The following is a 22,502-nucleotide window of genomic DNA, read 5'->3' on the forward strand; positions in this document are numbered from 1 at the left end:
AAATGCTATTTGTTACCACAGACACACCAGTACCACTTAACCCAAATGTCAACTCACTTGTGCAGTGGACGTGTGAACTAAACAAATGGACAAATAGTTTTGGCACATTCGGAACCTCATACACCCAGAATGTCTTTTAAACACAATAATTTCTCACTTTAAAATAATTAGAATAAAATCCGCAGCCATAAAAAGCAGTGGTTGATCATTTTAACAGATTTTACAGAAAGCAAATTAAAATATTTTTAAATTTTCTTCACAGAGTCTTCTCATCCTGAAGGTGTTTTTTCCCCCTTATTTATATATTTATTTATTTGTTTATGTCAGTCCAGACTGATGGTGAATCCGTGTCAGGAGTTTAGCTGCTTGGCCCCTGTTGGAACAACTCTTGAGGAATGTGGGTTAGTCCTGCAGTCCTTTACTACCCCCTCTGTCTCACTTCGTGTCCCCTCCCCTCCCTGAAACGGGGCAATTCCTTCACTTTTCTCCTTTTCTCACAAGGCTGTATAGTTCAATAATTCCGCTCAGGAGCGCACATATCCTGTCTCAAATTGCTGGGCTCCTCGACGCGGAGGCACTCCGACTGCTGCAAGGTATTTTGTTTGTGATCTCTTGATAACAACAATTTGGGTATGAATGACTTTGATAGTGGCTATTGTTTCAGGAGCCCGCTGCTTCACGGAGATTATCCTCTTTTACGCGTGGCTGCTTTTAGAAAGGGGGACTGAATGATTTAGGATGCGGAGTTACAGAAAGTTGAACATTTCTTCTTTTTACCGACTGTTGGGGAAAAACGGCAACGAAGTATATATATATTTGAAATTGTAGCCTAATTGTTTCACTTTTTGGCGTTTAAATAATGATAAAGAGTTTCTAGGGACGCATTACTTTGAGCATGTCTAGTGTGAATCGGAGATGGTGTTGCGGGTTTTCCTTCATTCATAAAATTGTGTTGGCATGCACAAAGCTGCAAATATCGTGGGGCATATTATCTGTGTTCCTGTCAGCTCAGCTTGTGTGTTGCATGGTTTACCTTTTAAATCAACAAATCACTTTATTGTGCCTAAAATGCAAAATCGCATTTTCTAGAGTTTGAGTTGCACACGGGAAGGTTTTTTTTTCTTAGATGCGTTATTTTTGGTCCCAGCCGGATGATCCTCCTTTACCTGCTTTCCTTTGACAGCACACAGTTGTTGCAGAAGTGTTGAGTAATTGATCGCATTTCATTTGTTCGGCGCTGATCCCGCCAACTTAAATCATCCAAATTGAGGGGCAAAAATCATTTATGTCATTCTGGGCTTAATGCAGACAAAGACCATCTTAAATTCATGTTTACATAGCCTATAAAATCCTAATAATATAATGTCAGCAGCCTGTCTCTGTGTTTTTATTGCATTTACCTTTCCACTATACTTGAGTCTTAGCTGTGGATTTGGGCCACACTTCCTCTTCTGTCTCTTCTCCAGCCTACATGATGTAGTTTAGAGGGTAAAAGTTGTTCATCACCAGGGGGCCACAGTTCACAGTTAAACTTGGAGCTTGATATTGAGGCTGAGAAGGAGAGAAAATGAAACCTCATGACTGTCCAGTGCAGTTGGAGTCCAGATGGCTTTGATTTCAAAGGTCATTAATACAGATTCCTAGAATGTTCAGGTTGAATCCAGACTCTTCTCAAACAATTGGAGAACTCAGTATATTTATTAGTAATAATCAGTGACAAAGAAGAATAAACAATCATTCATATAGGGCCTTTCAAGATAAAAGTCACGAGGAGCTTCACAAGAAGAGAAAAAGATTCCAAAATAACTAAAATGTTATGAAAATGAGAAAAGTGTAAAGAAATTGTGATTAAAAATGTGAGGAAAGGGAAAGAGAAAATGAATTAAAAAGAGGTGGGAAAGGCAGAACTGGTATACCAGTTCTGCCTTTCCCACCTCTTAGAAAGAGAGTGGTCATGAAGAATCAATCGAAGGTCATGCAAAAGCCAGCCTGAACCATCGACATGCATATACAGCCTGAACAGTATATCTGAACAGTATATCTGGCCTGAACAGATGATCTTTATGCTGGTTTTTAAAGGAGTGCATAATGGTAATAAAATATTTTTTTCTCTTGTTTAGCACAAAGCAAGCTTTAGCTTTCTGACTAATCTATCATTAATAAAGTATTAAAGATGCAATTTGTAAGAATTATATGGTGAAATTGTCACAAAACAGTCTAATGTCTCATTCATGTAATCTCAACCCAATAAAAAAAATTACAAAAGGGGGATAAGTTGCGGAATCTGCAGCAAGCTAACGCTGCAGCACAGGCATTTGTCATTCAACACCGGCCGACTAAAAGCTCCAGTGCTGTGGATCGACCCATTTCTTGCACCCCTCAGAAGTCACAACATTTTTTTGTTTTACTCTAAAATCGGGCAAAGTAAGCTAGAGGCTAACATTTAGCTTAAAATGCTATTGGTGAATTAGAAGCAAATTGTCAGCTCTTAAAATATGTCAAGCTACTTTTTCAATTTCTATCAACACAATTTTAATGTGAAATGTATGCGTGGAGTGAAAAATTAGTAAATTGTGGCATTTTTCTTCCATTAAAGTAGCTGTCTGTAGTTTTTCTTTTATTAGATTGCACCATCTAGTGGCTGACAAGCATATCACATCACAACCTAATTTCATTTCTATATTAAAGGCTGAAAGCAATGCCTCTTGTTCATGAACGCACTCCTCTAGGTAAAAAATCACAGCTAAAACATATTGTTTAACAGTAGGGCTGTAGCGAAGCCTCGACGAAGTCGACGGCTCGATTCTAAAAATTTGTCGACGTCAGATCCGGAAGTCGACGCACCGCGCCCACTTGTTGCATCCCCAGGAGTTTGTAAATAGAGGAGGAATCTGCCTGTTCTTCCTCTAGTTCGCCCTCTTCTCCGCCTTCACTAACATCTCCGCCAAATACCGAAGACCCGGAACAACGTCCGTCCACTACTAGATTATTTTCCTGTTTTGCCCCTTCGTCTCCCGGCAACGGACAACAACTTCCGGGGTCAGATGCGCTGCTTCGTGTCTATCGCAGATGTAGAAAATCACCGGGAGCGCTTCTCCCTTCATAAAGGAGCTTCTTTCAGACATGAGGAGAGCTGTTTTGGTGGTAGCAGTCTCTCCTCCGTGCTGGTCTGTTTGCTGCTGGGTGTTTTTGGTTTATTTAAACTTGGTAACTTGAACTTAACGTTGGTAAAGCTACTGTTAGCATCTTCGCTAACAGCTTCTTGCGTTGGGATAAGCTGTTACGTTTTGGTTTAGAGTTCATCTTTTTTGTGGTGTAGATCTCCCTTTTATTACATTTAGAGTGTTGTGGGTTTTCGGTTTAGTGTAAAATATCACCTTGAGTTTGGTTTAACCCGTAAGACCACTCGCCTCACGCACATAAGTGACCAAAACAAAGCAGCATGGAGACACTCCATCTTCTACCACCTCTCAGGCAGCAGCCTGCACTCCCAAGTTCTACACGTCATCAGAACATAACCAACCGCAACACAATAAACGCAGTGTTATACAAAATGGAAGGCCTGTAGTGTTTATTCTCTTACAGTAAGAATTTATCAATTTTTTTTGAGGAATTTATTTGAGATTTTCTGGTTTTTGTTAATTGTGCAATAGAAAAATAATCATTAGATTAATTTTCTAAATAGTCATTAGAATAGTCGACTATTCGATAAAATAATCGTCAGAATAATCGTTTTAAAAATAATCGTTTACCCCCAGCCCTATTTAACAGTTATGTTCACGTTATGTTGTGTATTCATATATTTATATTTTAAAAACGTACTTGTCCATGAGAAAAGTTGTAACTCTGCATCAACCGAGGTACGTGCTTAAATGCTAGAGCATGCCCTGTAATTAATGTCTGTATGTAAGTATTAGTCTAACACTATTGGTTAGTGCTGACTGGCACTCAGTTTATATTGCATTGAGCTCTAGGGGACAGAGGGAGGGCTTAGCAAAAAAAAAAAAAAAAAAGCAAGATGTATTTCCTACATTATGTTAGAGGACATGATTAGACAATCTCTATATATTTTTGAAAGATCATACACAATTCCTGAAAGGGGGAAACTCCGGATAGCAACTTTAACGAGACATTCGGAGTTTGAAATGGATCCTCCTTTACCCGCTCTCCCAGATATGGACTGCAGTTACGTTTGACCACATGATTTCACTCTTACTTTGCTTCTTAAAGTTGCCCAAAGCAACATTTTGTAGCACATTTCCACTTGGGTCAGCTCGATCTGGGCTGGGTGGGCTGGTTGTGTTTACTTTTGCGTTATCTGTAATTTATCAGTGCTGAGTCGATCATTTTCTTCTGCCCTGCTCAACGGCGTGCAGTTTGGTGCTAAGCCAACTCAACACACCCATGACAGACTGATTGGCTGGTGGAAGTTCACACCTAGCATAGGAGCCTCTGATTGGCAGATAGAATCAGCAAGTGGTTGTTCCAATTTTAGTGGCTTATGATTATTTTCCTGTGCTAACCTTTTAATGTTAATGGTAGGAGACTAACAAAACAAAATAGTTTACAATAAATTTAGTAGTTGATGCGTTGTTTACTCCATCTTGCCTGTTGTGGCACCTTCTGCTGTTTTCTGTCTTTCTGCTTGATGCGTAGTAGTTGCCATCCAGATCAGCCTTCGGATCACCAGAGAGATAAGACATTATGCGAGTCGGCTACTTTACTTAAAAGTTTGGGAGCATTTTGCAAAGACAAAAGAGAAGCAAGTAGAGTGCAAAATTTAGAAAGTGAGACTCATTTCACGGGTGCACAATGGCGATGCATGAACATCTTAAAAAGAAACAAGTCATGGCGGAGAATGAAGAGGGACAGTCGCCTCTGTAAGTTACCTACCTCTTGCTAGCGCTAACATCAACAGAGAGTTCCTTGTATTCATAGGTGTAGCAGCAACAATAGTGATGGTGATGTTATTACCTTTAGAACATGTATATATTTCACACATGCTCTAATGTTACAAACACTAGTGATTTATTTTATCCTGCTACATTACAGTGACGAGTTTGTTACAAAGCCAAAAATGATATTTTAGCTGTATGCATTTGTGAGCACAAGTCATTTTTGTGTAATTTGACTTCATTTGACTGTGTAGCATTTGTATGAACAGGTTACTACATGAATTTGATAAGCTATAATCATGTCTTTATTATTAGATGGACATAGCTAATCTCACTTCAAACTAGAAGTTAATGATGGGTATATTAGAGCATCCTGATGCAATAAGCTATACTTTTATGCATGGCACAATTAGTCGACTAATTAACAAAACTGGCGATTAGTCGACTAATAAAATAGTCATCTGTGGCAGCCCTACGGAACACTCACCTCTGCCCTCAGGTATCTTCCTTGAGATGCTTCTGCTCGAACCAGAAACCCACGTTGCCAGAGGAAACGAGATAGCGCTAAACACCAGGCACTGTTTTCTAGGTTTTTCTTTTGTTGTTTGTTACTTCAAATACTGTTTTTCCTTTTTGGGACTCTGGCAGTTTGTCCTTGAAGGCTGTTTCTCCTTCTCTAACATTATTGAGCAGAAAACATCTTCAGGAGGTAAAGCGGGTTGTTCAGTAATCGTAAGATTGCAGGTTCAATCTTGTCTCCGACCAGAGAATGCTGCTGTTGTGTCCTTGGGCAAGGCAGGTAACTCGCCTTGCCTGCTGCTGGTGGTCGGAGGGAACGGTGGTGCCTTTGTTTGGCAGACCTCACCTCTGTCCGTGCACTCCAGCGCAGCTGTGGCTACATCGTAGCTCATCACCACCCACGTGTGAATGTGTGTGTGTGAATGGGTGAATGACTGATTGTGTAGTGAAGCGCCTTGGGCGGTTGTAGAACCCTAAGCAGGTGCTATATAAATACAGGACATTTAACATTTACCATCTCACACCAGTGGTGTTCTGTTGCTAAATACAGAGTACTTAATGAGTGTAGGACCCAGGGACAACCAGATGGACCAATAGTTGCTATCAGTCTGAAACTAGTTATTGGCAAAGGTTTTTAGACAAATGCGAGAGAACCACCTTATTCATTTTTTTTTTCATTTTTGAAAAATCTCCACAATATATTTATAGCTATGTTATGTTACAACGTTGTTAAGACGTGTGAAAAAATGAAGCAAATTTGTTTTCCAAATTTTCTGTTGCATCTTTAACTGGGCATTGTCACAATCTCCTCCTGCCTCCCTGACTGTGTCTCTCCCCTGCCCTTAATTAGTCTTTATTGTTCTCACCTACCCCTTGTTAATCCGCCCATGCGTCCCTGATTGTTTCGTTTGAGTCTTTGTCGGATCATTGTTTGTTGTCAGCGTTGTTTTCTTCTGTCCTTCTCCCTCCACCATTAAAACCATTTTTATTTCATCCGTGCCTGCATTTTTGCCTCCTGTCAGCTCCTCCGCTCATGGTCCGCCGCCATCCACACCCTCAACGTGACAGGTATCATCTGATAATAGTTCATGTAAATTGCACTAGATTCAAATATTTAAACTTAAATTAAAACTTAATAATTCATTTATTCTTTCACCCAAGGGCTAAAATTATGATAAACCAACTTGGCACCAACTGAGTTATTCAAAAGGAATGCATCAACATAAATTACACAGAGGAGCCCCTCCAATCAACTCCCACAGGCTAAAAGTGAAGACTTTCAATGATTTGGAGATGAATCATATAGAGCTGGGAAGAAACCATTGCTGATGTTAAAAGTCTAAAGATGGTTTATGTGTACTGATCAGTTGTGTCTGAATATTGAGCTGATCTATTGTGTAGGATTAGATGTTAGTCTCCCTTACTACTGAGGCACCGATGAAACTCTGCGGGGTGGTCAGTTGAGTAATGGCATCCTTTGGGTTGTCAAGTGGGCGCCCTCCTTCATAGGTGTTTCTCTGATAAGTGCACATCGCCTCCAGAGGGTTTAGCAGTTAATCCCAGCATCCCAGGTTCACCCCTAGATGCCATCAACTCAGCTGAGGGCCCAGTTGGAGTCCCTTCTCTTTATCTGCCGCCACTGGCTCATGTTTTCAGGGGTCCTGAAGAGGTCTTTGACTGCCTGCTGGTGGCCCTTCCCTCACACACATCTCCCTGAGTAGCCTGTATGTCGAGGTAGCTACAAACCCTCTGCAGCCTACTTCCACTGGGCATACCTTCACTTTTCAGCCTTGATGTTGCACCTCGGCTGCCAGCTCAGCGTACCCCGGCTTATTTTGTTCATAGGCCTCCTCAATTGCACTCTTCCAGGGCACAGCGAGCTCAATAATGAAGACAAGCTTGAGCAAATCTGACCACACCACAATGATAAATCATTGCAAATTCTAAGTTTTCACAACCTTTTTTGGGTGAAATATCAATATAAATTTCCAGTTAATTATTAACCAGCATCTTCAACCACTTTGTGAGGATTTTTAGGAGTCTTTGACCTTTTTTAGAAAAGGATTTACCTTAATGACAACACATTAAACTAACTAGAGGAACAAGTAACCAGCCAAACAAACAACAGACAAGCAAGCACACAAAAGTTAAGATAGCCTTCTAGGTTTGTTCTTCTGTTAGTCATACATAAGAAAAAGAAATGTGAGACTGAGTGGATTTTGAAGTTCCCTTTAAACAACAAAACAAAAAAAAAGTGTCATAAAAAGAGCTAAAATAGTGTTTCATAATGATTTAGATTTATTTATTTGACTTGTATCATTTTCTTCTTGTGCATCTCAACTCTAATTTTGTTCTTTCTTTTTCTAGCCCCGACCCTGGAGTGCACACCAAAAGTTGTTTTGGATCCAGATCTTGATCCTGGTGCTTAGTTGGGGCCTGCACGGTGAACTCGGAGTCTGAGCCGGAGTGAGAGGGGATTCAACTGGAGGGATAGTGAGGACGACCAATGGGATCAGGGAAGCTGGCTCAGGCGCTGCTTGGATGGGCGGCGGTGTGCCTCGGGGTGGTTCACGTTGTTGGTGAGCAGAATGGGAATGGACCATACCAAGCTAGCCCCTTCACGGGGACGGTGGACCAGAGAGAAGTGCAGCGGGTTCGGCGCAGAGGCCAGGAGACGCTGAGAGGGTGAGAATCCATAATCCAACATTCAGTTTAAGAAATAATTATTTTCATAATGTTGCAAAGATTTACAAAGGTGCTAAAAATTAAGTTTTGTCAAAAAGCAGCAGAAGTTTGAGAAGTTTTAGAATCAAAATACTTTTTCTCTCAGATTTCCTGAAGGAAATCTTTCAGCTGCTGTTGTTTCTGGGCTCAGGACAAAGCTCCTCTTCCCCTGAATGATATTGGTGAATACTCCTGCACTGTTTTCCCCCAAACAGCACATGTTCATTGTTAACACACTGAAATCCTGATAAATTCGCTGCAAATTGACATTTTCACAGGAAAGAGAAAAACACTGCTTTCTGTGCATCCCACGAAGGGATGATGGGTAAAGCCTGACCCAGATTCCCAGGTGTGTGTTGAAAAGTAGCCAATATTTCAGCACCGCTGTGGAGAACTCATGGACCCTGCTGTTTAAGTGCACATGAACTAGCAGTAACATGAGACCATTAATGCTCATGTGGGTTTTGTTTATTTGTGAGGATTGGGTAAGATGCAGGAATCCCCTCACCAGTGGAAACTCTCTGTTCCAGCGCGCATCTGCAGCTTTTCAGCATATTAACCAAACATTATGAGGAAAGTGTTCCAATGGAGCAAAGAGCTCTTTTCCTAAATTTCACCAGTTCTTGAAAAACAAGGAGTGTTTTCTTGGAGCCAGGTTTTAGTGTCTGCATCAGTTATTCCAATCAGTGTCCCATCTGTCCCAGCTTACGGTCCCCCCAGTGCCAAGACACAGGAAATGAGGTATTTGTATCACCACAGGGGGAATGAAAAAGGGCATTTGCTTGACTGCTGTAGGTGACAAAGTGGCTGAAGAGGTAACAGAACTGCAAAGGAAATGAGGGATGAAATGAAGACAAAATTGGTAAAAAACTGTCTGGGAGATCTTTATTATTCCTGCCAAGAGTTGATGTTTCACAGTAGTAATTTAAAGTGTTATTTGCACACTTAAATTATAAATAACTGGAGAAAACCTTTATTTTTTCTAAGCACACAGACCTACTGTGTGAGAGGTATTTTCAGTTTCAGTTTCCATTTGATTTCCTAAAATTTATTTAGTGTTTATATGAACTAGATCAAAGTCGCTTATCTACGTGGGTCTATTTTTTTCTCTTGCAAGAGAAGGTGTCCCATTTGCCACGAGGAGGTCTTCTTTCTGTTAAATTATATTTGTAATGTAGCTATGGAGCGTGCAGGCTCGTTACACCAGTGGACCGTGAGCAGCAGCACAGTGTGGGTCCCAGAGGCTTTCTGTGCTGGATGTGTAGACGTGTGTTTAATGATGGTCATTATTCTGGCCTTGTGCTTGAGTGTAGTGTTTATTTTCAGGCTGGTGCTCCATATCCCCTGGTGTTCCTTTGGTAGCAAAGGGTCTGATCCTTACCGACGCTGATTTATTGGCTCTCGGGGCACGCTGGCACGAGTCCACTCAAGAGTGGGATCTGATCAGACCTCAGGCTGGCTTAATGACTTTCTGGGCTGCTGACTAACTGTCTGGATTTACAATGAAATTGGGAAATTGTGGGACTTTTATTTATTTTTACATCTCCTTTGCTGCTGATTTGTTGCTAAAGGTGTGTGTTTATGGTGATAACATCACTCCAATGCTAGAGTTACACTTTCTGACTAGTGTGAGCTCTTCTTTTATTTGTGTTTCCACTTTTTTGACATAGCTTTGTACAATTTCCTTAGATTCTAGCTAACTTGTCAGATACTCAGTCACCCTGAAAGCAGAAAATTACATTTAGTCACTCCAGCTGCTTCCAGGATAATGTCATTCCCCTTCCCGATGGCCTGAGTGAAGCCTTTTACACCATGTTTTGGCACGTTTCAAAATTAACAGGATAAAAAAAATTATATCTGTATGTCATGCAAAAATAAACGCATTAAAACCACATAATGCACTTAAAAAAGGGAAAAAATTCACTAAAGAAGTTGTATGATTTTTGTTTTGCACGTGCAAGCAGTTAGCAAATGCATTTTCTGTTTTTGCACATTACATTTTGTTTTTATGCGTGTACAAATGTTCGATGTCTACGCAGGCTGAGAATGGGCTACAAAGGGAAAAATTTTCTGAATGGCAAATGCTTATCGTTCAGATACTGCAATGATTTTGATGAAATTCTTTAAACATTTTCCTTTCTTCATGGAGACTAAGAGATAAGACATCCGTTTTCAGTAATAAAAAACATGCCATAAGTGTAGAAGGACATTTACTGTGCGTAGAGATTGCAGCAATATGTCAAAAATAACAGAAACATTGGTCTGTTTTATGAGTTTAGTACGTCGACATATATACACAGGTTTAGCCTCATTATTGGCATTTTAACTCATTAGGTTAATTAGATAAACAAGCATAAATAAAAACTAAGGATGCTGAGACTTGCAGAAAGTACATGCAGGAGCTGATGGCCACGTGCAACGTATGCATGTGAGCCTGTCAGAAAACTAACTACAGTTGTACATTTGTAGTTAAGACAAGGGAATAATTCAGAATCAGTGTCACTTTGGTTATGTGACATAGATATCTTGCTTGATGTGAAGTGAAATTGGGCATGATGTGGGTTAGTTCATCCACAGCAACAGGAATGGAATGCAGCCCCCATTAAAACACTTTCTTTTCCTTTCTCTTTCACCTCTGTCTCCCTTTCTGGTCAGAATTAAAAAGCATCCAAAAACAATAACAATCAAGTTTTAAGTATCAGGCGTGACATTAAAGCTTTTATGCTTCACCTGAGAGTAAATCTGTGACGAATGCTATCAGCATTCAGACATCAATTCTGTTTGCTTCACAGCCAGACAGGACACGGGAGAAAAAACAGGAGAAAAAACAAACACTTGCTCTACCTTGTTTTGGTTTTCCACCATATTTCCTCCTGCTAACTACCTTTCTTTCACCTATTTGACATACACATTCTTAACCTAATTATTCAGCATAAATGTCTCTTGATCTCAGATGCATGTCTGCAGGCAACAGTAAATCAGGGGTTAGACGTTTGCCAAGTATTCGGGTTGCAGGTTCAAACTCAGGCTCCCACAGTCATGTCAATTGTTATGTCCTTGGGCAAGACACTTCACCATCCTGCTGGTGGTTGGAGGGACCGGTGGTGCCTGTGCTCAACACTCTCACCTCCGTCAGTGTGCTCCAGAGCAGCTGGCCAAATTATAGTTCATCTCCACCAGTGTATGAATGTGTGTGTGTGTGTGTGTGTGTGCATGTGTGAATGATACTGTCAGACCAACAACATTTACCCTCTACAATACACTGAAGTATAAAGCGCTTTGGAGTCCTCTGACTCAGAAAGGCACTATGCAAGTGCAGGTCATTTACCATTTATCAAGTCCTTCCTGCTGTTGCTATTTTGGTTTGAAGTGTGAACGTTTCTAAAGTCATCAAATGTTTCATCTGTTGTCTTTGACAATGCAGGGTTGCTATGGTTACTAACAGGTGAAGAGGAGAGGAAGATCTTCTGTTACAAGTTGACTGTGACAATAAAAGATACCAAACTAAATATCACTTAACTGTTCCTGTATGACACCAGACATCAGGAAGAATCCGCGCGTTTCAAGCGTTATCCGTTCTTTCATAATCCGTTGTCGAATTGTGATCGGCAGAAGCTTTTCCAGTTCGCGCCTCACTTTTTTTTACAGCAGCAGCCCAAAATGACATGAATTTTCTGCTTCCTGATCGTGTGACGTGTGGCGTATGCGGATGAAGAACGGCTTTAGAGCTGAGATGTTTTTTCTCACGGTGCGGGGCTCGTTCCGATGCCCACACAGTAAAAACATGCAAGTGACGACTTTAGTCGTTATTGGTTGTGAATGAGTTAATGATCAAGTTATGTCTGTTTCTGTTTTACGGTGTCACTGAATTCTAGTCTCTACAATCTCTGCTGCTATTTATTTTCTTTAACCTATTCACTGGACAATTTAGTTTTATTAAAAACAGCTTCTGTCCCCAGGATGCAATAAATTCTGTCCTCAGGTACAAATCATCTGGACGATGGTGGCAAATCAGTTTAGCATCTGGATCAGACTTAATCCCAATTTACCAAGCTGGGGTCTCTCACATCCCAGTCCAAGCAGAAAGAGAAACACCAAATCAGATGACCACAATTACATGTTTTTACAAGCTTTAAAAAGGTCACTTAGTGCAGCCACACTGTTAGAGTCTTTAAGTGAAAGAGCTTCACATGGCATGTATGTTAGAGTGTTTTCACTAGAAGGACACAGTCTTACTCTCCCATCAATAAACTTCATGAATCTGGACTCTTTTACTACATCTCTAAATAAACTGAGTCAGGTTTGTAATTATTATCAGATGACTAAAACAGCAGTGTCATAACATTAGCTTGTAAAGCAGCTGCATGACTCCGTTTTCTCCATGTTTATGTGTGTTTGTGAGTGTGTGTGTGAGCAGAGTCAGTCATTTTTAGATGTGGTTTTGCCATTTCCTCAGAGGAAAGCTTTGTGGCTAACCTGTCAGGCCAGCTGAGGGCTCCGCGCGCTGTGATGACTCTCACATCTGTCAGACTGGGTCAGTTTGTTCCTGGCTCATTGAACAGTGTGGGGTATTTGTCAGTTGTTAAATCTAAGAGCAAAAAGAAAACACGCACTTACTGTTTATGTTGATGGCTTCTCATATTTCTTCTCCTTTGTTTTACCCTGATGCCTTCATCCATTCTCTGATGAGGCTTTGTGTAAAAGTTTATGTTGTTCATCCTGACAGAATTGGTTTTGCTGAGCCGGGGAAGCTCAGAAAAGAACCCACGATGTTTTTGTTCTGGGATTTTTTACACTTATATGTTTGGGAGGTTTTAGTGACTAGTAAGCGTGTTTGCTCTTTGCTTTTGTGCCTAACAGACCCAATGTGTGTGGCTCTCGCTACCATTCATACTGCTGCCCAGGATGGAAGACTCTGTCTGGAGGGAACCAATGTATTGTTCGTAAGTTTCTCCATCTTTAAGCCAAAACCACAAAGCTGAACAGAAAAAAAAGATTGATCTGGACAATTAAGACATAAAAAGACAAAGATATTTTAACCTCTTCTCTCTGTTCTCATTCTTCTGCAGCAATCTGCAGGAATTCATGCGGTGATGGCTTCTGTTCCAGACCCAACATGTGTACCTGTTCCAATGGCCAGCTCTCTCCCAGCTGTGGAGCCGGAGTGGGAAGTGGGTCAAACATATGAAGTTATTGAAACTCAAACAATCCTTGATATAAAGCTAGTATGCAGAAGAAAATTAATGCACATGGAATTTGACTTGTTAGGATTTTAGTCAGTATTTTACAGTCATTAAATCAGAATAGAATAGAATACAATAGAATAGACGTTATTGATCCTACAATGGGGAAATTCACTTGTTACAGCAGCACAAACACTTAGAGAATAATTAGAAGAAAAATAATAACAAAGGTACATGTACACATAGGCAGTAAATAACCTTTGACCACTAAAAACCATGAATAAATATGAAAAACGTGGGTTCCAGAACTATGCAGCATACTGTAAGAGACACAGATATACTATGTAAATCCGGTATTGCACAAGTATTGAACACATACTGAGTGTTGCATTGATGTCATTGTGTAACAGGATAATGCCAGTACCAGTTAAACTGTGGAGTTATATACTCTTACTGCAGAGGGGATGAATGACCTACGGTAGCGTCATTATCCAGTCAAAGATCACTCAGCAAACAGGTCCTAGGTGAGGGATCAGACAAAGAGCAGCCCGAAGACCTCTTATGATGAATTATATAAATGGAAACCATGTTTCCTCACCCGGACGTGGGTCACTGGGGCCCCCCCTCTGGAGCCAGGCCTGGAGGTGGGGCACGTTGGCGAGCGCCTGGTGGCCGGGCTTTCACCCATGGAGCCTGGCCGGGCACAGCCCGAAGAGGAAATGTGGGTCCCCCTTCCCATGGGCTCACCACTCGTGGAAGGGGTCAAAGGGGTCAGGTGTAGTGTGTGAGGAGTGGTAGTCGAGGGCGGGGACCTAAGCGGTCTGATCCTTGGCTACAGAAGCTGGCTCTTGGCCCATGGAATGTCACCTCTCTGGTGGGGGAGGAGCCTGAGTTGGTGTGTGAGGTTGAGAGGTTCCGACTAGATATAGTCGGACTCACCTCAATGCATGGCTCTGGTTTACCCCAGTGAATGAGAGGGTAGCCCCCCCCCCGTCGTCTACGTGTGATGGAACGGGTTCTGTCTGTGGTCTGTGCCTGTCTTTGGGTTGGCCTCTCAAATCTCTGGTGCTGAGGTCACTGAGGTGGTTAAAAAGCTCCTCTGTGGCAAGGCTCCGGGGGTGGATGAGATCCGCCCGGAGTTCCTTAAGGCTCTGGATGTTGTGGGGCTGTGTTGGCTGCAATATCGCGTGGACATCAGGGGCAGTCCCACTGGACTGGCAGACCGGGTTGGTGGTCCCCTTATTTAAAAAGGGGGACCGCAGGGTGTGTTCCAACTACAGGGAATCACATTTCTGAGCCTTCCTGGTAAGGTCTATTCAGGGGTTCTGGAGAGGAGGGTCTGTCGGATAGTTGAACCTCAGATTCAGGAGGAGCAATGTGGTTTTCGTCCTGGCCGTGGAACACTGGACCAGCTCTATACCCTTAGGGGGATCCTGGAGGGTGCGTGGGAAATTGCCCAACCAGTCTACATGTGTTTCGTGGATTTGGAGAAGGCATTTGACCGTGGCCCTGTGTGGGGTACTCCGGGAGTTTGGGGTACCAGGTCCTCTGATATGGGCTGTTAGGTCCCTGTATGACCGGTGTCAGAGCATGGCCCACATTGCCGGCAGTAAGCCGGGCTCGTTCCCAGTGAGAGTTGGTCTCCGCCAAGGCTGCCCTTTGTCACCGATTCTGTTCATAACCTTTATGGACAGGATTTCTAGGCGCAGCCAAGGTGTGGAGGGCATCCGTTTTGGTGGCCTGAGGATCAGGTCTCGGCTTTTTGCAGATGATGTGGTCCTGTTGGCTTCATCATAATGTTATCTTCAGCTTTCGCTGGAGCGGTTCGCAGACGAGTGTGAAGCAGCTGAGATGAGAATCAGCTCCTCTAAATCTGAGACCATGGTCTTGATTTGGAAAAGGATAGAATGCCTTCTCCGGGTCAGGGATGAGGCCCTGCTCCAAGTGGAAGAGTTTAAGTATCTCGGGGTCTTGTGCACGAGTGAGGGAAAACTGGAGCATGAGATCGATAGGCGGATTGGTGCTGTATCTGCAGTGATGCGGGCGTTGTACTGGCGTTGTTGTCTGTCGTGGTGAAGAAAGAGCTGAGTCAGAAGGCGAAGCTCTCAATTTACCGGTTGATCTACGTTCCTACCCTCATCTATGGTCATGAGCTTTGGGTAGTGACCGAAAGAACGAGATCGCGGATACAAGTGGCCGAAATGAGTTTTCTCCGAAGAGTGGCTGGGCTCTCCCTTAGAGATAGAGTAAGAAGCTCGGTCATTCGGGAGGGGCTCGGAGTAGACCTGCTGCTCCTCCACATCGAGAGGAGCCAGTTGAGGTGGCTCGGACATCTGGTCAGGATGCCTTCTGGACACCTCCCTGGTGAGGTTTTCCGGGCACGTCCAATCGGGAGGAGACCTAAAGGTAGACCCAGGACACGGTGGAGGGACTATGTGTCTCACCTGGCCAGGGAACGCCTTGGGATTCCCCCAGAGGAGCTTGCCCAAGTGGCTGGGGAAAGGGAAGTCTGGGCCTCTCGCCTTAGGCTACTGCCCCATGACCCGACTCTGGATAAGCGGATGAAAATGGATGGATGGATGGAGATCACTCAGCACCTGAAGTGTGAGAAAAAAATAACAACAGACTTATGTTTTTCTTTTTAACCAAGTTACCCAACAGCTCTTAGATTTTTTTGAATAATAAATCAAATAAAAATAAAAATAAACTCCACTGTTGGAAGTATTTCAGTGTTATCAGATCAAAAACAAGCATTTGTTCAACATAAGATGGATGTTAAGACTGAACTGACTTAGACTCACTCTAGTACACAGGCCTAAGTAATTATGTGTTAGAGTTACGAATGCATAGAAAGTAAAAGGCAATAAAGTAATGCACACCTTCTCAGTGGCCTAGTGGTATGAGTGTCTGCCCTGGGACTGGGTGATCAGAGTTCAAATCCCAGTCGGGTTATACCAAAGACTTTAAAAATGGGACCCAATGCCTTCCTGCTTGACACTCAGCCTTAAGGGGTTGGATTGGGGGGTTAAACCACCAAATAGTCCCATTAGTCATCCATCAGTACCTGATTAGTACTAATGGGATAATAAATTTAAGTACCTATAACTGTGACAAACTAGTAAAAAGCACTTAAAATGCTTACAGTTTACTACAACTTATGTATTTATAACTCAAAAACTAGTTCAGTTACCAAATCAAACTTTGTGGTATTTGTATTAGTGCAAGTAACTTGTGTTTTAGTGCTTAGTAAGTATTAGTTGCTCCAACACATAATCGCCTAGTTCTATGTACTTATTATTTTAAGTGCAATTGGTTTGCATGTTCTTTTAAAGTAAGCTGAACTAATCAGTTTTTACAGTGTTTACATTAAAACCCTGCTCATTCCTTTTAAACTCACTCACTCACTCACTCACTCACTCACTCACTCACTCACTCACTCACTCACTCACTCACTCACTCAGTCTCCAGTATACTGGATCATGCATGTTTTTTGTCTGCGGGAGAAAACCAGAGCACCCAGAGAAAACCCACGCATGCATAGGAGAATACCCTACATTTGTACAGAAAGCCAGGATTCAAACCTGCAACCTTCTTGCTGCAAGGCAACAGTGCCACCAGCTGCCCCACCATGCAGCGGATGAAGGGTCCTGATTATGAAAATTACCTCTGTAATAAAACTGCAGCGTTCACCTTTGTTAAGTAGTAAGAGAATAGTATTTTATCCAGTGTAAAAATATCGAGTAAAGCCACAGGTGTGCGCCATAGCCTGCAGGTCACAGGGTTTGTCAGGATTAAATCAGAAAATCTGGCTACCGTGGTTCAATCTACTGGGTTTTGTTGCAGACCACTCAGGATGTGTGTTTGGACTGAATTGAAGTGTTTCATACACGGTGTGTGTGAAATCAAATGGGCTGTATGAGATTGCAACAGTGTGTGTAGTGTTTCTGTATAAATTGTTACGTGTTGGACATGGTGAGGACAACCACTGTGGGAACGCACACATCGTGAGTTCAGCTCCGCTGCTTTAGTCATTCAGAGTCAGCTCATCAGTCATGCCTGGCCCCCATCAGACCCCTTACTCATGCTCACATTCCACCAAACCCACAAAGACACACATTTTTCACTCGCAGTGATTTGTACACACAGATAGACAGATGCATAGACACTTGTGCTCAAATTTAAACAGACACGGAGAGAGGATATTCTGGCTGCAACCCAGATGTGGAAAATAACATTTGTTCCAGCTATAGGGAGGGACAGAGGAAGAGTAGGAAAGGCGAAGTGGAGAAAAACTCCATGTGACCAGGACAGACAGGCCTTTGGCAAAAGCTGTGAAGCCATGGCCTCCAGAGGAATGACCAACAGCAGAAAGTGAAGCGATAAACTGGTGTGACAACTTTGCAGAGCTGGACCGAACTTAATCATCACACAGCAATTCTTACCTTTCTCTGCTAGGATTTAGGGCGTTTTGGTGGTTCTTGTTAGGAAAAAGTAGCAGAAGAAGACCATTTGGATCTCAGTTGTTGTCAAAACGCTCTGAGACAGGAAACTAAGGACCCTGTTCTCTATATGATCCATTCATAGCCTCTACTTATCTTCACTGAAATGACATAGAATGTTATGTTATCTTTTTAATGAAGTCTAGTGACCAGATTCTTGACCCCCCTGCTTTAGAAATGGAAATTTCTTCACTGCTTTCAGACATCTGACACAAATTTGATCATCGCGTGTGAGCAGTTTAATTTTTTTTACAACAAAATGCACATCTAAATATGGCTTTCCATTTCATATACAACAGTCATAAAAAAGAGAGAAAAATAAAAATAAGATTTGCTACAATATCTTAACTCACGTCACCCGATAAAACCTTCAATTACACTTTTGGTGTCATGTTTGCACTCTGTCTATTCCTGAGTTACTGTTAACATCAACTATTAGCAGACACAAACATGTTCAACATTGCATAAAAATAGGCTGTTTGTTTGCTAAATGGTTGGCAGCACCCTCTTCATGTCCACATAATCCATCTTGAGGGTTTTAAGACCAATACACATAGTATTTGTTCCTGTTTAATAGAAACGCAGGCTACAAAAAGATTTAGTAAATCAGATCCCAAATGAGAACAAACTTATAGAACATGTCAGAATGTATGTGTTAATTAGTAATGCACCGATGTGAAATTTTTGGGCCGATATCCGATATTAAGATCACTGTTATGGCCGATAACCAATATTTGCCGATACCGATATACTGACATTAATGCCTCTAAAATCTGCAGATTTTGTATAGAATGAAAATTATGAAAGCTGAATTTGTGTTATTTTATGTACACACAACACAAACAAATATGGCTCAGAGATGAATTCATTCACTGTTCACATGACTAAACAATTACACATCACCCCCTCACCCTCTGAAATGGGCAAAAAAATGGAGACGAGATGGAAAAAATATTGGTTGTTAATATTGGCCCAGTTTTATTTATCGAACTGATGCTGATAAGTTAAAAAATGACTAAAATCGGCCGATACCGATATTGATGCCGATATATTGTCCATCCCTAGTGTAAATGGAAATGTATCAATATAAAAGGGCATTTCTACTCAAACCATAAGCAGAAAGGCATTCTCTCACTCAGAATGTTGACTCATTTCATGTTTTAGAGAATAGTAAAGTCAGTTATCATCACTATAAAGCAGAGGTTTACTGAGAAATGAATAATACCTGCTCTCTTTAAAGTCTGATTGTTCAGTTTCACATGCATGCTGATCATGAAAATGCTCAGGTCAGAAAAGGCCACGTCTACTTGACGCTGAAATTTTGCATTCATCGACTCAGCCATCTTGGCTCGTGTTGTTGATTTAGCCACCAGGAGAGAGCAAAGCACGTCTCAGCTAGTGGAAGCTAACCGTTAGCATTAGCAACCACACTACATGGCAGAACTCTCTCCGGTTTGTGTTGTTTGTGGAGATTAAACATCAGTCTTGTATTTTTTACGCAAAAAAGAAGAACAAATGGAGGTGCATTGCTGTTAACCAGTCAGAGGCGAGATGTTTGAATATCATGGATATTAATCAGTAAGACTCCAAATTCGGTTGTTTTCAACCCGCCACTCCTTTGACTAACTTCTAATTCAAGAAACAGGAGCGCCAGAGCTATTTTCTACAGAAAACGACTCACAAGGCACTCATTCATACTGTAGAGACCACAGGAGATTTGTTGAAATAACGAGCGTATGCCAACTTCAAGCTACATTGTTTAGCCTTTTTAAACGTATTGAATTGCTGTAGTTTCAGTAGAAGTGAAATCCAGGAACCTTAGTTATCAGTTATGAGATTTTTGCCTAGAAATGCCACGTTACACTTCATACACTTTAGATTCCAACAGGAGAAGGCAGACACTTTCATTTTAGTGTTTGTCCTCCATCAGGTGCCAGCTCCTTCTTGGAAAGATTCCATCTTGTAATTAAACAATTTAGTGCAGTCAAACCAAACTGCAGTTTAATGTTTATCCATTTTCCAAACACCAATTTAATCTGCTCTAATTACACAGTCTAAATCTGGCAGCCTGGTTTGCTGGCTTTTGAACGGCATATTTATGTCCTATGTCTTGGTTGTGGATTACAGAGATTAAAATAAATTGTCTACAGATTTGATACGGTCTTCACACAGTTAACATGTCTGTGGTTGTTTTCTCCACATAGATATTCAGATGTGTTTTTTCAATTAGCTCTTCCTGGACTCTCTTCTGTTTACTAAAGAACAAAACAAACACAAGTTTTGGTGGAAGAGATGGCAGGCTTTGGGGGAAGGTTACAGAAACAGATTTCTTTTGGGTTTTTTGAGCAAAGCACTGACTTTTTTTGAATAACCTGAAATTCTAGTAACTTCCCAGACAACAAGAGTTCACGCTGTAAGTTAGCGATCAAGTAGATACATTTAGGACAGAGCAGCTGTGCTAAAGCTCGTATAAGGTTGTTTCTATAACCTTGTCTTCCTATAACCATAATTATGAAATCATTACCAGGGATGTTCTCACCTTAATGTTGAGAAACAGCTGTCTTTAGACTGACAGGCCTCCATTGGCGGCTGATGGGAAGCAGGAGGAAACAAAGAGAGGGTTTTTAATTAGAAACCATCCCCAACATCGGTCTTGACTGCAAGGTAATGCTCTGTCTTTTAATCAGCAAACAATTTAGGTGAATACGTTGCTCCAATTCACCCAGAAAATTGGTGGTGTGAGTGTCTGGAGTTAGATAAACTCCACTGAAAACTACATTTTTGTAAATGTAAAAGACTTCTTGGCTCTCAAGTTTGTTTTGACCATTTCATGCAGCATGCATGTTTGCTAAACTGTTCATTCTTGCTAAAACTATGGCTGAACTGTTCCAGGTTCATACAACTAGAGACAAAACAGGTATAAAGCTCTGCAGTTTTTCACCAGGTGCACATTGTCCCTTGCAAACACACACAAACACTTCCTGTGTTTCTCAGCATCTCGTAAAAAACACCCAGATGTGAGCAGCTCACCGACAACACCGCCAAAATACAGAGGTGCATTGTGTCACCATAAAGCTGTAGAAGACTCCCCTAAGTCAACGTCTAGAAAATATACAAATGGTAATCTCCAGTAAAGTTCCTGTCCACATGCAGCTTTCCAGATACTTCCTCTGTCTTTGTTCCTGTGAAAGAGAAAACGTTGGGTGGATCTGTGCAAGTCCTACAATCTTTCCACTCACTATCTCATCAGTCTCTCTTTTGGGGTTCATAGAGTTCAACAAGTGGACTAAAGAGTGTCTCACTGCAACGTCTACTGCCGCCAAGTCAAAGTATTTCCCCATACGTCCTGGACCTACTTAAAGTGCATTTTTGTGGGAGAAGAAAGTGGATTCAAATTGCCTTCCTCTTTAGGGAAGTCTTAGCTGCAGCACACTGGAACCGTTTTTCTTCATGGTTTGTTCTGCAGCAGGAAAAACTCAGGGCAACCATTATTCATGTTTCACACACAGCTTCTATTTCTGGCTGCGACTGAAGAAAGCCGGTCACAGTGTGTAGTTTTTAAACACATGTTTAAGAATGAAACAGAGGCTGAAACCTGAGAGGAATCTCCATCTCCTTTCTAAGTAAACAAGAAGAAGGTTGAGAATGACAAAAACATCACACTGATACACTAACCTGTAAACACAGGCTTCCCAAGAGTCCCAAACTATTTGCTTTCATTTATCATCGTATATTGCAAGAAAGAATTAGGTCCTGCCAAATCCATACACAGGGACTGCCAAGTGTTTCACATGAGAACATTTTTTGGAGCTCTTAAGTGCATTGGACAATGAACGTGGAACAAATTAAAGCCATGACAGGCCTTCTTGGTGAATTACACCTTTGCCCCACATTTACCGAAAATACTAAAGATCCACATCCAGAATTCATGCTTTTGTGATTTGGCTCATGCAACAAAAGTCATTTCAGTCCTAGCTTCCAGTAAGGCAGATGTGGGTGATCAAAATGAGAAGCTGCTCAAGAGAAAAGTAACTTATTGTGACTCACATGAGTCATTTAAGTATCTTCAAAGTAAGGGTGTGGATTGCAGAGGTTGAAATTTCTGCTCTTTGGAAAAGTCTTAATGTCTGGTGCAACTCAGTCCTTTCTCCATTTGGTGCACTGTTCTGAATCCCAAATATGGAACGGGGGGGGGGGGGGGGGGGGGGGGGGAGAAATGTTTAAGAGTAAAAGGTAAGATGGAAAAATATGGAGAGGAAGAAGTCTCAATAGATCTGTTGCATTGTAAACTTGTAACCATTTTTCAAAAGTGTTACACATGCATGCACGCATGTCTGCATGCACACATGACACACACACATAAATATATATGTGTGTATATATATATATATATATATATATATATATACACACATAAATATATATGTGTGTGTATATATATATATATATATATATATATATATATATATATATATATATATATATACACACACATAAATATATATGTGTGTGTATATATATATATATATATATATATATATATATAGGTGGTGTGATGTAAGATAGATGTTTATCAAAATCTTTGTATCTGAAAGAAATTGTGAAATCTGGGTGTCAAATAATTTGTTGTCTGCTATAAACTAGAGAGTTGATTATTAATTAAACAGAATCAGACGTAATCT

The 22,502-nt window shown here is 41.4% G+C and overlaps 1 protein-coding gene across 1 annotated transcript in view; it reads left to right on the forward strand.

The window, feature by feature from the left end:
- The first annotated feature begins 474 nt into the window (after window positions 1-474).
- fbn2b (fibrillin 2b) overlaps window positions 475-22,502 on the forward strand; it is an 86,546-nt gene continuing 64,518 nt past the window's right edge. Inside the window, exons 1-4 of the mRNA XM_015970542.3 lie at window positions 475-593; window positions 7,782-8,099; window positions 12,999-13,081; window positions 13,208-13,309. Coding sequence (XP_015826028.3) covers window positions 7,921-8,099; window positions 12,999-13,081; window positions 13,208-13,309 — 364 coding nt within the window. The 5' untranslated portion in view covers window positions 475-593; window positions 7,782-7,920. The remainder of the gene's footprint in view (window positions 594-7,781; window positions 8,100-12,998; window positions 13,082-13,207; window positions 13,310-22,502) is intronic.

The sequence above is a fragment of the Nothobranchius furzeri genome, chromosome 8 (genome assembly GCF_043380555.1).
Source record: "Nothobranchius furzeri strain GRZ-AD chromosome 8, NfurGRZ-RIMD1, whole genome shotgun sequence".
NCBI lineage: Eukaryota > Metazoa > Chordata > Actinopteri > Cyprinodontiformes > Nothobranchiidae > Nothobranchius > Nothobranchius furzeri.